Consider the following 14050-nt stretch of genomic DNA (forward strand, 5'->3'; position numbering starts at 1 on the left):
GAGGACGATCGCCGCACAGCCGCCAGCCCTGCTCCGTCCATCACTGGCACTGCACTCGATGGCCAGCAGTAGTAGTAGTAGTCGCAGCCGCCGTCCATGCATCGCTGTGCATCTGCCGCCGAGCACCGCGCATGTCTTGGCTGCCAATTCGTCCGTCCGCCGCTCATTCACCACGACGACCGCTGCTGGTTCAAGTTCGAGCGCTGATGGCGATGCATCCAAGCCTCCTCGTCCTGCCCGCCTCCTGTTGTCACGCATCGCGGGTGCCCTGGTGGTCGGCGGCGTCGTCGGATTGCTGGGATTGTCCTACAACGAATGGCGCGCACAAATCGCCGCTGCTCAGAATTATTCCGCACCGACGTCAAGCGAGACTTCAACTCATCCTCCCAGATCGAACAATCAACCGAGCAACGGGACCTCGTTGCTGGCACCCGCCGTCGCGCCGCAGGAGGTCCTCGACCCCGCGGAAACCTTCCTGCAGCACTTGCAGTACAAGACAAAGGCCCTGGAGCGATTCGTACTGGCACAGTACACGTTTGCGCGGATTGCAGCAGACTACAAGTGGTCACTGCGAGGTCTGGAGTCCGGCTCGGTGCAGTACCGTGCTGTGCGCAGCCAAGTCCACCAACGATCGGCAGACCGGTTGCTGTGGCTCTGTCGGCGACTCAAGGGGTTTTACACCAAGGCAGGACAGCACATTGCCTCGCTCAACTATGCGGTGCCGCAGGAATTCACCTCCACCCTCTCCGTACTGCAGGACATGGCGCCGTTCGATTCGATCGAAACGGTGCGCGCCACCATTGCCCGCGAGTTGAAGTGCCAGCTCGAAGAGGTGTTTTCCGAGTTTGACGAAGTGCCCGTGGCCGCAGCGTCGCTGGCCCAGGTTCACCGCGCCGTCGAGCGCCAGTCAGGCAAGGTTGTCGCCGTCAAGGTGCAGCACCCTCACCTCGATCACGACTTTGCCAGCGACATCTGGTCGATGCGACAGGTTGCTGCGCTCACCGCCTTCTTTTTCGACGGCGTGCAGCTGAGCTGGATTGTGGACGAGCTCGAAAAGGCCCTGACGCAGGAGCTCGACTTTTTGCACGAAGGACGCAACGCCGAGCGCGTCGCGGCCAACTTTGAAAAGCGCCACGAAACGGTCAAAGTGCCCGGAATTCTATGGCACCTGACGTCCCGTCGCATCCTGTCGATGGAGTTTGTCTCTGGTGTCAAGGTGAATGATCGTCAAGCCCTGCTCGCCGCGGGACTCGACCCCGCCATCGTCTCGCGCTACCTGGCCGAGACCTTTGGCGAAATGATCTTTGTTCACTCGTACGTCCACTGCGACTTGCATCCCGGCAACGTGCTTGTGCGCTGGTGGCCGCCGCTTCCTGGCGACGATGCTCTCATGCAAGACGCCAGTCTCAAAAGCGCTCAAGCGCGTGCCACCGCAAAGGCCGCGTCAGCAGCCAAGGTGAGCGAACGAGCCTTGGAGCAACCACCGCCTTCATCCCACGGAGCGTCCGATGCCAGCAAACCAGACGCAACGGCGACACCTCCCCAACCAAGGCAATCCGACAAAATCACTGGATTCCCAATGGCCCAACCAAAGCTGGCTGCATCCCTGCCACAGAGAGTGTGGAATGCCGTCGCTGACTGGGCCTGGCACTACTGGCCACTGCGCACGCTGTCGCCGTTCGAACTGGAGGAGCAGCGGCATCGCAAGGCCGGCTCCAAGCTGCAGCTTGTCCTGCTCGACCACGGCCTGTATCGAGAGCTGGACAATGACTTTCGACTCAACTATTGCAAGCTTTGGAAGGCACTCGTTACAGTCGACGACCGCTTGCTCAAAGAGGCGAGTACCGCTCTCGGTGCGGGCGAGTACGCCAACTTTTTCCCGTTGATTTTCACCTTCCGTGCCTGGTCAAGCAAGGGCGTCGTCGGCCAATCCATGAGTGCAGATGAGCGCCGCGAGCTTCGACAAAAGCTCAGCGGACTGACCTTTACCAACGTGGTTGAGTTTTTCGAAACCCTACCCCGCGACATGCTGCTGGTGATGCGCACCAACAACCTGGTTCGCTCCATCAACCAGGACCTCGGAGGCTCGTCTCTGGAGCGCTTTAGCATTCTCGCGCGCTCCGGTATGGTTGGCCTGTACTACGACGGGCCGATTGGGCTCGACGGTCGTCCGCAACCAATCCGTCGGCATTTGGCCGCACGCATTCAGCGGAGCATTTCCCACCAGTTTGACCTGGCCATGCTGTGGTTTGAGCTGCTCACTGCGCGTATCATCATGTTTTGGTTCCAAGATCCCGATCGTGAGCGGTTGTGATGAAGGGCGTTTTGTAATTTTTTTGCTACAAATTAGAATTTTCGATTGGATGTAGAGTGATAAATTCCAAGCAATGTGCATAAAAGTTATTACAAGTCATCGTGGTCACCATGCTCATCGCGATGGTGATTGGGAATCAATGGTGCGCGAGGACCTTCAGAAGGGATCAGCTGCACAATTGGAAGAATCGGCTGGTTGTCGGCATCGAGACCGCCACCACCCATTGCCTGCTCTAGTACATGCTGTGGAGCGAGTGCCTCTGAGCGAATGCAGCCGCACGGGTTTTGACAAGCTTGGAAGTCGCTCCACTGTTGCCGAATTTTCGCGGGCGTCAGCTCTGGCATGGTGTACATTAATCTGTTGCAGTGCCCAGGCAGCACGTGCCAGTTGTAGTCTGCAACTGTGGTTGGATGGAGTGGAGCAAGCCAAATCCCAACAGAGACATCCTCGCCTTGGAAGGGGTGGAGATACTGCCGGTTGGCTGCGAGCCAGCGGACCAGGTCCATCGAAAGCACATTGCCTCCTCCGCATGCAAAAGCTGGGTAGACTGGGGAGGTGTACTCTGACTCTTTCCACTTTCCCCAGCGATCCACCGGCCAGTCAGTCCGAAATCGGCTCCACCAAATGCTGGATTGCGAACGGAGCTCGAGCCGACTGATGCCAGCGAAAATCTCGTCGAGATTCGCAAAGCAATCGTCGTCAATTTTCAGCGTGAAGGACGATCGAGGGTGCTCCTCTGTCACCCAAGTGTAGAACGCCAGCACCTTTTGTGGCAGGCGGCGGTACGTGTCGACAAAGTTGGGCAGAATCAGCATATCGCCATGCTCCCGGTGCTCTTGCACGAGCTTGGCAGTTTCTGCGGCGATTGCAAGCTTCGATGCTGCTTCCAGCTGTTCTCGGTCCTCCTTGCTCACTTGGGTGTGTTGAGACGTCAACGCACGCACCGAGTCTGCGCATCAACCGATCAAAAGCAAAACGCAGCGGGTTAAATGGTTGCAATCCGAACATTTGCGTCATTCTCTAAGGCTCTCAATGCTTACCTTCAGCATGGTAAACAAACGTGCCAGCGGCGTATTGATTGCTTTCAGCTCGTGCACTTTCTTCAGAGTCCGGAAGCTCGAGTGGCAGATGGCCAAATCGACTTTGCTTCATGAACGTCAACAACCCACCCCCATCATTCTGCGTGCCGTGTTGGCCAGCAATGTTGTGCGCAGGTTCCTCGGCACCGTAGCCCTCGGCAACGATGGACCATATGTATCCCGCTGGCAACACGAGTGCCGTGCTGAGCGGCTTGAAGCGAGAGCCTGCAATCAATTCTCCTGGGTCGTCTGGCGTGAAGGTCATTCTTGCGGCCAATTGCCGATGATGAGGCAAGTACAGGGCTGTGTGGAAAAAAAAGAGTATTGTGGGGGGGTGGGAAACGGGAGGAAGGTTGGGGGAAGCGATCGGACAAAGTTCAGTCAGTTCCAGCCTCTTCGAACAGCGTGAACGCTGCCATGCCATGCGGTGCAGTACATCACATACATGCCGTCAAATTCCGTTTCAATCCGTCACTGCCACTGTCAAACACCCCAAGATGGGTGAGCACGACAGGGTGATTGGTGGTGAAATCCATGCCAATGGGACCGTTAAAGTCGTGGTTTCCAGTTGTTCCAGAGGGCACAGTGTATGCCACAATGTTTGCCTGCAAATCTAGCAGTTGCAATGCCATCCGCATGCATGCGAGAGATTTGAGCAATCACCAATGACAAAACTCCATCTCGATCTCAACGAGCCAAACCTGGATGTGCAGACGTTGCAGCCCATTCGCAGCCGTACGGATCTTGTCGCTGCTCGACAGGAATGGCACACGTATCGTCGCCAACCACAAATCGAATGTGAACTCTTGCCATGCCAATCACACGAAAGCAGACAAGTAAGGTGAGCGACCTGACAGAATTGAACCACTCGATCGCTCAAATCCCCCGCAGAATGTTTCCCTACCGACTCGAAAGATGGCTCGATCGTTGCGCATAGCCAACCCACGTGTCTCGGAGTGCTTGGCGGTGCTCAAAGTGGTGGCGAGCCGACATGATTCCAATCACAATTTCAGCCGGACGCTGCTCGGCTGGGCGCTGGATGCTCGTGTGCACAACGCTCCGTCCTTGTAGCTGCACTTGCTTTCGCTTGACTTTATCTTCTATCGAGGCATGCAGTGCGTGATGGTTGTTGCTTGACACGTCCTCGTCCTGCTGCGGCATACATACTTGGCGGTCTTTGCATGGCAAATCCGAGTCGATGGCAGCTCGTCGCCGCGAGTCGCCGGGCGTATCTCGAGTATTTGCCTGGTGGGCTTTGACCAGCGCTGCCCGGCACTGGGCAAGCTCGTCGGACTGGTCCGCTAATGCGTTTGACACTGATGAACCTGACACGCCAGCCATTTCCAATCCTACGCCAGCCAGCATCACGACCAGCAGCAGCGCCGCCACAGCCATCCACCTCAAAGACAGTCCAAGCAACTGTCTATGATCAAGTGGTTGTCGTCGTCCACTGCGCCGCATGGTGCTCGTCGACCCAGCGCCTGGTCGCATTTTGTTGCTGCCACTCTGAATGAAGAATGAGATTAAGATCGTTGTGTTTTTGCTCAGCTTCTGACAATCGCATTGTAATTCCATCACATTTTACACATAATCCACGTCAGAGTTCACTTATCCACTGTCAAATGTCTCGCAGTCCTTCAACAGCAATGGCAACGGATTTTGGCGGGAAATTCGTGGCGGGAACAACGACAACTGAAACGCAGCCAACGTTGCTCGTTGCGCCAAAGCCGCGCGTCCGCAAGCCAAAGAAGCTGACAACTGCATCACGGTCGCTGCGGCGGCTGGCAGACTTCCTGGCCAACCCGGAGGCTGGCGGGGCCCCTGGAGTCACAGGCTCAGGCGCAGGAGCAAGCGGTGGGGCGAGCGGTTTCACTGCTGCTGCAGCGAGCGCAGCGTCGGCTGGATCCGCGCTCGAAATCCTGCCACCTCCTCAACAGGCACACCAAGCACAACAGTCGCTGGATGCGGACGGGCCGGGAGCGGGCTCGTCGGGGAATGCGCTGCCGGGCAATCGTCCCACTGTCGCTGCAAACGCGGTCGCTCGTCGATGGCTGTCCAACCTCCGCAAGAAAGCCAACTCGCATGGCGAGACACCAGACGATACCGGAGTCGATTCTGGCGTCGATGCGAGCGAGGCGAACAGCGCCGATGAGGACTATGGTCAGTTTGCCGTTGCTTTGCTGCTCAGACCACACGCTTGCTCAGACCGCTGAGAATCCGACGAGGCATTCGTTTTATAATCTAAAGCTAATTCTACTAACAACAATTGCACTGCACTTGGTTGTGGACGTGTGTACAGGCTGCCCAATCTTGACAGACTTGCAAGGCCGACCAGAGTGGATTTGCGCCGCCGCTCAGTTCTTTCGACAATTCAGGCTGCAACGAATCATCAAAGAGAGCCACGGAAGGCCACTCTCAGGGATGGTGTTCAACCGCATGGATGCCTACGTGCCCAACCTGATTGTGACGAGTGGCGGCCACCAGGTGAACGTGTACGACAACGAGCACACTGGCACGCATCTGGACGTTGTTTCGCAGTATGCCAACTCGACGGCTGTAATGACGTGCTGCTGCTGGGTGGCTGCTGTCGACGACGCCCTCGCGATTGCTGGCGACCACGAAGGGGTCACTCACGTCATTAGCGTGGCCAAGTCTCGCGAGATTGCTGCCATCGACCATGGAGGTGTGGGCGTCGGTGCGATCAGTGCGCTCTCAAGCGCGCCAGGGGTCGTGGGAGTTGTTCTTTCTTCCGGGCAGATCGAATTTAGGGATGTGGCGCAGCCGCATCTCGCGCCGCTAGTCGTGTTTCCCGAAGCCGGTGCCTGCTGCTTGGTATGTTTCAATTCTGTTGCCGAGCCCACATTTGAGCGTGGTGGTTTTTGTCTTGTTTTCTCACTGTTTTGTTATGCTCGCACAGGCTTTCAGTTCGAGCGGAGCCAAGATGGCGTGGGGAATGCGGTCTGGCTCGCTCATGGTGCAAGACGTTCCTGCATTCGATCGCTACAGTGGCGAGACGGTCACCATCTCGGTATCCGAGTTGCCGAGTTTGACTGCGGTGCTTGGTGCTCTCGGTAGGGCCGGTTGTTGTGCTTTCAAGGCTGGCAGTGAGGTTTTGTCGCGAAGATGATTGCTCGTTGCTCATCCCGCTCCTCGTGTGATAGACTCGATCGTATTCCTAAACGATGACAGGCTTGTGGTTAAATCACAGACCGGACGCATTAATGTGATTGACTTGAGCGGACAGGTTTGGTTTTTCATTCCGCCAATGCAGATGTGGCTTTGTGTTTTCGACGAGAGCAACTGAACAGTTGAACTCGTGTGATGCGTTTCTGCAGATTCTAGCGCGCATGGATTGGCCACAAGGCATGTACGCAACAAGTAGCATTGATGTCAGCCTCGATGGCAAATTTCTCTGTGTCGGCACGGACTTTGGCCGGATATTGGTGTTTGATCTCGTGCACGGCTTGCTACTAGCGGAATTGATGCACAAGCGGGTACGACATCCAATACGGGCATGCTCGTTTAATGCGGTTTCAAGGTGAGGCCAACTGACTGAGCGGGGCTGCTGTTGGCTGTTCACGACGAAAACGAATCTGACCCGTTCGCTTTTGCACGTTTGACAGTCAAGTCCTGTGTGTTACCGGCAACGGCATGATTTGCAGATTTGAGCACATTCCGCCAGAAGTGTGGCAAGAGTGGAAGCAAATTGCGCGGACTGGCGCCAGCCCAGTGGGCACTCGCGATTGAAAACAACGTAATTTTTTATAATATTATACAGTATGGTGAATTTACAGAGTACAGAGTATACAGTATGTACATTCTCGGGATATTAAACACAAAGCGAAACGGAGCGGGAAGCAGAAACAAAAAATTGCAGCCTAACCAAAGCAAAATAAAAAAAAGTCAAAGACAATGTGAGAACTGATGCAATAGATCGAGAAAACGAAAAGAAACAAAAAAAAAATGTCTGCGCCCTTTCAACAAGCGTTCTCAGCGGAACATCGAGGCATGCTGACAAAAGGGAGCCCTCCGTGACAGGGAGGCTTAATTTGGCTCCGGCGAGGGTAGAAGCTCGCGCGCGCGACATTGCATTGGAAAAAGGGCAAGTCATTCGCGCTGAGCGGAGCAATTGAGGGGCTTTCGGGGGTTGAGGAGGGAGAGATTGAGATAATCGTGTGATATGAGGCCTTACCAAACTCAATCAAACGGAATGGATCGCAGGCCAGTAGAATGCGCCTTGGCCGCAATAGCGGATGGCAAGTGGCTAATGCAGCAAGTCGCATGCTCGTGGAAGACGGGTTGCACGTCTTGTCCGTGACTGTGGCTGTGGCCGTGACCGTGTGCATCGTCGTGACACTCGTCCGCGTGCTCGTCTCCAAACTCGATGAAATCGAACGCGTTAAAGTAGATGAGGGAGCCAAACCGGAAGTGCTGCATGATGGGGAGCTTGCCCAACACCTCCTTTCGATACATTTTGAGCATGCCCTCGTGCACTTTGGCCCACGTCTTGACGGAAGAGATGTCGTACAGCATTGGGGAATGCCACGCGAGCGTTTCCGTTTTGACCTGCAGCAACAACAAAAAAAGTGAGCGACACAGAAAAGCACAGAGAATCAAACTACTCCATCTCTGACCGTACCTCATTCACAAACTTGATGCACGCGAGGTACATGTACTCTTTGGCAAACGCGTCGCACGTTTCGGCGTAGAGGATGGACTTTGGCTTAATGTGGCGATGCTCAATCAGCTGGGAGGAGCCAAACAAGAACGGCAAGAAGTGATAGTCATCCAAGCCCCAGACGCCATGCGAGCCAGCGGGTTCAAGCCAGTACGCGAGTTGCAAGGCGCGCATGACCTTGATGTATCTGCAAGGCGGGAGGCAAAGTGTTATTTGTGAGTCGAGAGCGTCGACAACACAAAACACGCAATCGCCATCATATTTCACACTACTCACTGGTTGAATACTCGAAGAACAAGCGCTTGATAGTCTTCCGAAGTGACGAGTCCAATCCGTTCAAGGCACAATCTACAAAGCAAAATCATCGAGCAAAATGAGACCAGTTTCCAGATTCTGCAAAACGAAACGAAAGAAACAGCAAGAGATCCACCACACGTACAGGAAGGCAATAAAGTGCGTTTCGTGGCCAGTGCCATAGTCGATGCGCTGACGATCGCCCCAGCAGCTGAGCAGGTACTCGCGAATCTCAGACACGACTGCTTGGCGCGCAGGCTCGTCAATCTCCGCAGGCAGATGCACCAAGATCAGCGTGTTCAGCAGCGCGTCCCCGCGCTCTGCCAGTCGATCCATCCACTGCCGGAACGCCGGGTTGCCAAACCTCGACGAGTGGTCTGTTGCAGGCGGTATCTCTGCCACCCATCCGTGCACCGTCTCGAGCAATTCCAGCAGTCCTTTTGCGACCTGTTTCCAACGAAAGGAGACAAAAAACAAAACAAAAAAAAAAAAATCAACAATGCAGAAAATTGAGTTTTTTGTGTTTTCTGAGATTTTCCGAGTTTTTGATCAGATTTTTTGCATTGGAATAAAATACAAATAAAATAAAATAAATAAAAAACAGAGATCGTCCGCATGGTTGAAGAAAAAAAAGCTCTGGAAAAACGAAGTTGAAGCAAAAGTCGAACTGAAGTCGAACGCTGAACTGCCGAACTGCTGAACTGCAACTCAAACACACAAGTTTGAATCGACAAAAGACAGCAATTGGACTGACCTGGGACTCGTGGCAGGGCGCAGTGAGCTTGACGCCCTGGACGGACTGCGCGAGCCGTGTTACAAAGCCAACGAGCTGGCCGTACGCGCCACCGCCGAGCGTCGATGGGTTTGCAGGAGTGTCATGGCGATGGTGGTCTGACGCAGCATCGGGCTCGCCAGGGCTGGTCTCGGGCCAGCACGAGAGGAAGTGGTCGAGGTCGCTTTGGGACCCAATGGCACGGCGCGGTGCTCGAAACCCAGCCTCGCTCCACCCGCTCTCTTCCTGCCGCTGCTGCTGCTCGTCGTGGAGGCGATTGTGCTGCAGAATGTCAATGCGGGGCAGGGGCGGCGGCGGTGGTCGCAGTGGCCTTGTCGGTGCGCTGCGCTGCTGCTCAATGCGATTGCGCGAGGCTTCAATCTCGGCCTCTGTCGGGTAGTTCATGGCATTGAGAGAGGACTGACTGGGATGCGATGTTTAGATGGGCAATCTTGATCGGAAAATAATTGTGGAGGTGATTGGGAATTCTATTTGTTTCTACAGTTGATGCGATCGGCAATGCAGTGAGGAGCCAGCAGGACAGGAAACTGCTTCTGAAGCAAAGTGCAGGTCAAATGCATCCTCCTTCTCCTCTTCAGATACAGTGCAATACTGCACAATATACATGCATTTAACCTGATCTATCGCCCCCCTCTGTGGTGGATTGCTTGATGCATCTACTGCTCAGCGCTCAGCTCTTTTGGCGGTCTGTGGGGCTTTTGAACAGAATTTCCAATGCTCCCTCACTCAAGGACAGCCCAGCACAAACGACCATTCATTCAGAAATTAGCTCACTGATAGAATTCCCTGCATCGACAGTTGACGTCCATGCACTCGTTCGTTCAGAAAAGCGATTGTGTTTCCCGCCAAAATTTTGGCGCGACTTCAGTCTATTTCCTCTTCGCTGTTCGCTTCGACCATGTTTGCGCAGCCTGCAGCCGTATCGCCGTCAGCCGGCGCCTCTTCGTCCACCACCGCAGCAGCATCATCGTCCAGCCGCGAGCTCGAGTTTGTCGTCGATGCCGCCGCGTCCATCGACTTGAAACTTGGTTCGTAGTGCAGAGACTTGTCTGTTCTTATGTCCACGCTCAACCCGCTGCACAATGTCACTCACCTCACCCCGTCTGAAACACGTCTGTCTGCCTATCATAACGACACACCAACTGGCATGTGCACACAGTCCAAACGGAGCGGGACATGACCAATCCCGCACTCACCTTCCATCCCGAGTTTGCCCACCAGCTGTTTGGCGACAACGAGCGCATCTTTGGCTATCGCAATCTGAACATCAAGGTAGGAAGAAGTCAAGCATATGCTGGAGTAGTGTTGCATATCGTCTCACCCCCCGTTTTGCATTGACATGCACAGCTCTTTTACACTGCCAGCGCAATGCACCCGCTGTTCTCCATGACGTACTCTGAGAAGGTGCGCATCGTGAAAAGGGGCCATCATTGAGGTAGATGAATGCTGACTCGCTCTCGTATTTACAGGTCGTAAAGCGAAAGGGCGAGGCCGGCGCAGACGATGTTGTCAAACTGATCGGCGACATCCTCCCCGAAAGTAAGGCTATGCCTCAAACAAGTCATGCGCACTCGTACTTGTTTTCACCTCACTCTGAAAACCATTCTTCTTCTGGGCAGACCATGCTCGCGACGAGGCAACATTCAAGCAGCGCTTGAGCGAGGACGCGGCGTTCGTGCCAATGGGCGAGCTCATCTCATCCTACCAGCGCGAGGGCGACGACAGCACGTTCGAAGTGTACCGCGCAGATTGCTCGACACAGCGATTGGCAGAGTTCCACACCCGCATTCAGACCTTCCTGATGTGGTTTGTCGATGGCGCGTCGTTCATCGATTTGAACGACAACAAGTGGACGGTGTTTTTGGTCTTCAAACGAGTTGCCAACGTGAGCGCCGATGGCTCCAATCCAACCCGACACTTGTTTGTTGGCTACATGACAACGTACGACTTTTTCGCCTACCCCGACCGTCTCCGGCCACGCATCAGCCAGGTTTTGGTTTTGCCCCCGTACCAAAAGCAAGGACACGGTCGCGAGATGCTCCAAGCGTTCTACCGCGTGGCGCGCAGTCGTGCCGAGGTTTGGGACGTTTCGGTGGAGGATCCGGGTCTCGCCTTTGCCACTCTTCGCGATCGCATTGACGCTCGAAATTGCCTGTCCGAGCTTCCCGAGCTGTATGAATCTCTGCCGGACGACCTGTCCGAGGATATTGTCTCCCAGACGCAGCAAAAGCTCAAGCTGAACAAGGTAATTGTGTGCAGGGGGGCAAGTTTGAATTGGTTGTGATTGGTGTGCTGTTTTTCTTACTTTTTTGGCGTTGGATTTTGCCAGAAACAAATTCGTCACATTTTTGAGCTGTTGAAGCTCAACCAAATTGACCGCAATGACGAGGCGCAGTACAAAAAGTACCGTTTGATGATCAAGAAGCGTCTCCACCGTCAATACAACGTAAGGGTGCTCGGTGATGTTGTCGGGCTGCCGAGTCAAACGCTCACTTTGTCTTTGTCTTTGTTCTTTATCCGCAGACCGATCTTGTTCAGCTCGAAATGGCCGCCGACCGCATCAAGGTGCTCGACAAGCTGTACACCGAGATCGAGCAGTACTACACTGACATTTTGAGGGCATTGTAGAAAAACAATGTTGCCGGACGAGTGAACGTTTTTTGTGAAGCCTATATCGAACAACAACAACAAAACTAAATCCTACATTTACTTTCATCTTGTCGAATAACAACAGCATGCTCCTCCACCAAGCAATAACAACCAAAACGAAGAGACCTCTGGAGAAGAGGGTTTCATTTCTTCTTCTTCTTTTCTTCCAGAATCGGTGGGTTAAGGCTGCCAAAACGCGCATGTGAATGAGTTAGTTTGGTGCAGAGACACATCAAGCAAACAGGACAAAACCGACAACCAAGCAGAAGCCACCCAGCACGTACCGGAAGTTTTCAAGCACGGTGGCATAGGCAGGCGACTTGAGCAGGGCAATCAACGCTGGGACACCCTTCAGATACATATCCAGCAGCTCCTCGATCAGAGGGTTGCCAATCAGCTTGAAAATGCCATTCGTCTTGTCGGCAAGTCGGTCGCAGTTGCCCAACTCGACAGGCAAGACGCGCAGCATGTTTCCTTGCAAATAGAGCTCGCGCAGATTGGCACACGAGCCCAGCGCAGGGACAATCTCCTTCAGCTTGTTGTCGCGCAGGGCGAGCTACAGTAATAGTTTGTCAAAGATGGAGATAGGGTGAGGGAACAGTTGCAAGATACAAAAAAAACAAAAAAAACAAAAAAAAAAAAAAAAAAACGACTCAAGACTCTCCAGCTTGCCAACACCCTCGGGGATTTCCTCAATCTCGTTGTCTGACAGGTAGAGTGCGCGTATGGAGTCTAAAGTAGGAATCAGAAGTGAGAATTGAGCAAAAAAAAAAAAACAAGAAAAAAAACCCATGAAACACAGGGGTTTGGATGGTACACGAGGCGCGCGTGCAACTCGCAAGTACACATTGACAGTGCAAAAAGAAAAAGAAACCCTCCTAGCTCCTTACTCATGTAATTCATATTGTTTGGCAGCTTGGTAATCTTGTTCGACGAGCAGTCGAAAATTTCGAGTGCCGGGCACGAGCCAAAGCCTCGAGGCAGTTCTGTCAGCTTGTTGCATCTGGAAGTGGGGTCGATTGTGCGATTGTTCAATGATCGAAAGCAAGAGTGATTCAGAGTAGGCAAAAACAGAGTGAGAGAACGCCGAAGAGAACAAAGAACAAAAAAACTGTTCCATAGCTGGAGCATTTTTGACTGGATGACACTGAATATTAACAATAATGACTGCTATTGTTGCTTAGACTTACGCTACGTTGAGGTAGGACAGTTTTGTGAGCGAGTTGAGGGATGTTGGCAGCACTGAAATGCTGTTGTTGAACAGGTTCAGGAACTCGAGATTGCGCAGCGAGTCGATCGACGCCGGGACTTCTGCTCGGGGAGCGTTTAATTCAGCAAGTGGGATGTGCATGGGCATGACGAAGTGGCAGAGTGAGAGAGAGTGGGGAGGATGAAGATTGGGAACCTGCTTGAATTGGCAGCCAGGGCCAGATCCAAGTCCAAACCACAGCAGCAGCAACAGCAGCAAAGACGAGATGCAAGAAACAACGTACCAGTGAGCTTGTTGTTGGCAAAGTTGACGCGGGTGAGCATCGACAGGCGACCTGTGAAGTGAGTTGGAAAGGAAAGGAGAGAAAGAAAAAAAACGGACGGATTTCAGTAAGGGAAAAAACGACAAGAAAAGCGAAATTCGGATACTGAAAATGAGGAGCGCAGGGTATGAAATCCTACAGTTCCATGATTGGCAACTTCAACCCGTTCCGCCTTCCTTCCTTCACCAACCCCTCCTACCCCACCCCCAACCCCACTGGCTTCCAACTGATAACTCAGTGTCACAGTCTGCGTTTAGAACGGGACTGCAAAGTTTTTGTAGGGTTGCGGCTCCGACGGCCTCAATAGATGTGCATTTCGAGCTTTACTGAATGGAAACTCAGAGATGCCGGTGATGCCGCGGTCGAGCAGGTCGAGGGTCGTCTCTTGACGTGCGCACACGTCTTCGACTTCCTTCACAACCGCCTTGGAAGCGTAGGTCATCATGGTTGAATTTGACTGAGAATGAGAAATACGAAGAAGGCGAAAGAGAGACTGAGGTTACCATTCATATTATCATGCAATGGCAGATCATGATACATCAATGCATAGCAATGCAACCTCGTATCCACAGAACTCGATGATTGTGCAGCGTAACCGGCGAATCGCTGGGCTCAAATCTCTGCCAAATTCAATCCAATTCAATGCAAACCGCTGCAACTGCGATGCTCCGTCCAGTCCATTCGGATGGTAGCCAATGTTCGATTCCGATG

General features: G+C 53.5%; 6 protein-coding genes across 6 annotated transcripts; 3 read left to right on the forward strand and 3 right to left on the reverse strand.

Annotated features, from left to right (window-relative positions):
* Positions 1-760: 760 nt before the first annotated feature.
* CAOG_03424 (ABC1 family protein) lies at positions 761-2314 on the forward strand (the record flags this gene model as incomplete). The annotated part of the gene is made up of 2 exons (XM_004364206.1): positions 761-1456; positions 1616-2314. The coding sequence occupies 2 exons, from the start codon at positions 761-763 to the stop codon at positions 2312-2314; spliced, it is 1395 nt and encodes a 464-aa protein (XP_004364263.1).
* On the reverse strand, positions 2315-4898 carry CAOG_03425 (UDP-GalNAc:betaGlcNAc beta 1,3-galactosaminyltransferase). The gene is made up of 5 exons (XM_004364207.2): positions 4298-4898; positions 4095-4198; positions 3839-4006; positions 3355-3696; positions 2315-3263 (listed from the first exon to the last, which is right to left on the reverse strand). The coding sequence occupies exons 1-5, from the start codon at positions 4882-4884 to the stop codon at positions 2404-2406; spliced, it is 2061 nt and encodes a 686-aa protein (XP_004364264.2). The 5' UTR covers positions 4885-4898; the 3' UTR covers positions 2315-2403.
* A 136-nt stretch (positions 4899-5034) lies between these two features.
* CAOG_03426 (hypothetical protein) lies at positions 5035-7180 on the forward strand. Its single transcript, XM_004364208.2, has 6 exons — positions 5035-5553; positions 5693-6225; positions 6311-6464; positions 6555-6637; positions 6729-6931; positions 7017-7180. Exons 1-6 carry the CDS (start codon positions 5040-5042, stop codon positions 7138-7140), a joined length of 1611 nt encoding a protein of 536 aa, XP_004364265.1. The 5' UTR covers positions 5035-5039; the 3' UTR covers positions 7141-7180.
* On the reverse strand, positions 7150-9552 carry CAOG_03427 (serine/threonine-protein phosphatase 2A activator 2). The gene is made up of 6 exons (XM_004364209.2): positions 9120-9552; positions 8511-8812; positions 8348-8419; positions 8033-8258; positions 7586-7959; positions 7150-7271 (listed from the first exon to the last, which is right to left on the reverse strand). Exons 1-5 carry the CDS (start codon positions 9540-9542, stop codon positions 7591-7593), a joined length of 1392 nt encoding a protein of 463 aa, XP_004364266.2. The 5' UTR covers positions 9543-9552; the 3' UTR covers positions 7150-7271; positions 7586-7590.
* A 483-nt stretch (positions 9553-10035) lies between these two features.
* CAOG_03428 (histone aminotransferase 1) lies at positions 10036-11900 on the forward strand. Its single transcript, XM_004364210.2, has 7 exons — positions 10036-10186; positions 10318-10430; positions 10506-10562; positions 10628-10697; positions 10778-11403; positions 11488-11604; positions 11682-11900. The coding sequence occupies exons 1-7, from the start codon at positions 10057-10059 to the stop codon at positions 11784-11786; spliced, it is 1218 nt and encodes a 405-aa protein (XP_004364267.1). The 5' UTR covers positions 10036-10056; the 3' UTR covers positions 11787-11900.
* A 139-nt stretch (positions 11901-12039) lies between these two features.
* Positions 12040-13784, reverse strand: CAOG_03429 (hypothetical protein; the record flags this gene model as incomplete). Its single annotated transcript, XM_004364211.2, has 6 exons — positions 12040-12363; positions 12484-12539; positions 12698-12810; positions 12998-13118; positions 13301-13351; positions 13667-13784. The coding sequence occupies 6 exons, from the start codon at positions 13782-13784 to the stop codon at positions 12040-12042; spliced, it is 783 nt and encodes a 260-aa protein (XP_004364268.2).
* Between the last annotated feature and the right edge of the window lie 266 nt (positions 13785-14050).

The sequence above is a fragment of the Capsaspora owczarzaki genome, assembly GCF_000151315.2.
Source record: "Capsaspora owczarzaki ATCC 30864 unplaced genomic scaffold supercont2.4, whole genome shotgun sequence".
In the NCBI taxonomy this organism is placed as follows: Eukaryota; class Filasterea; order Ministeriida; family Capsasporidae; genus Capsaspora; species Capsaspora owczarzaki.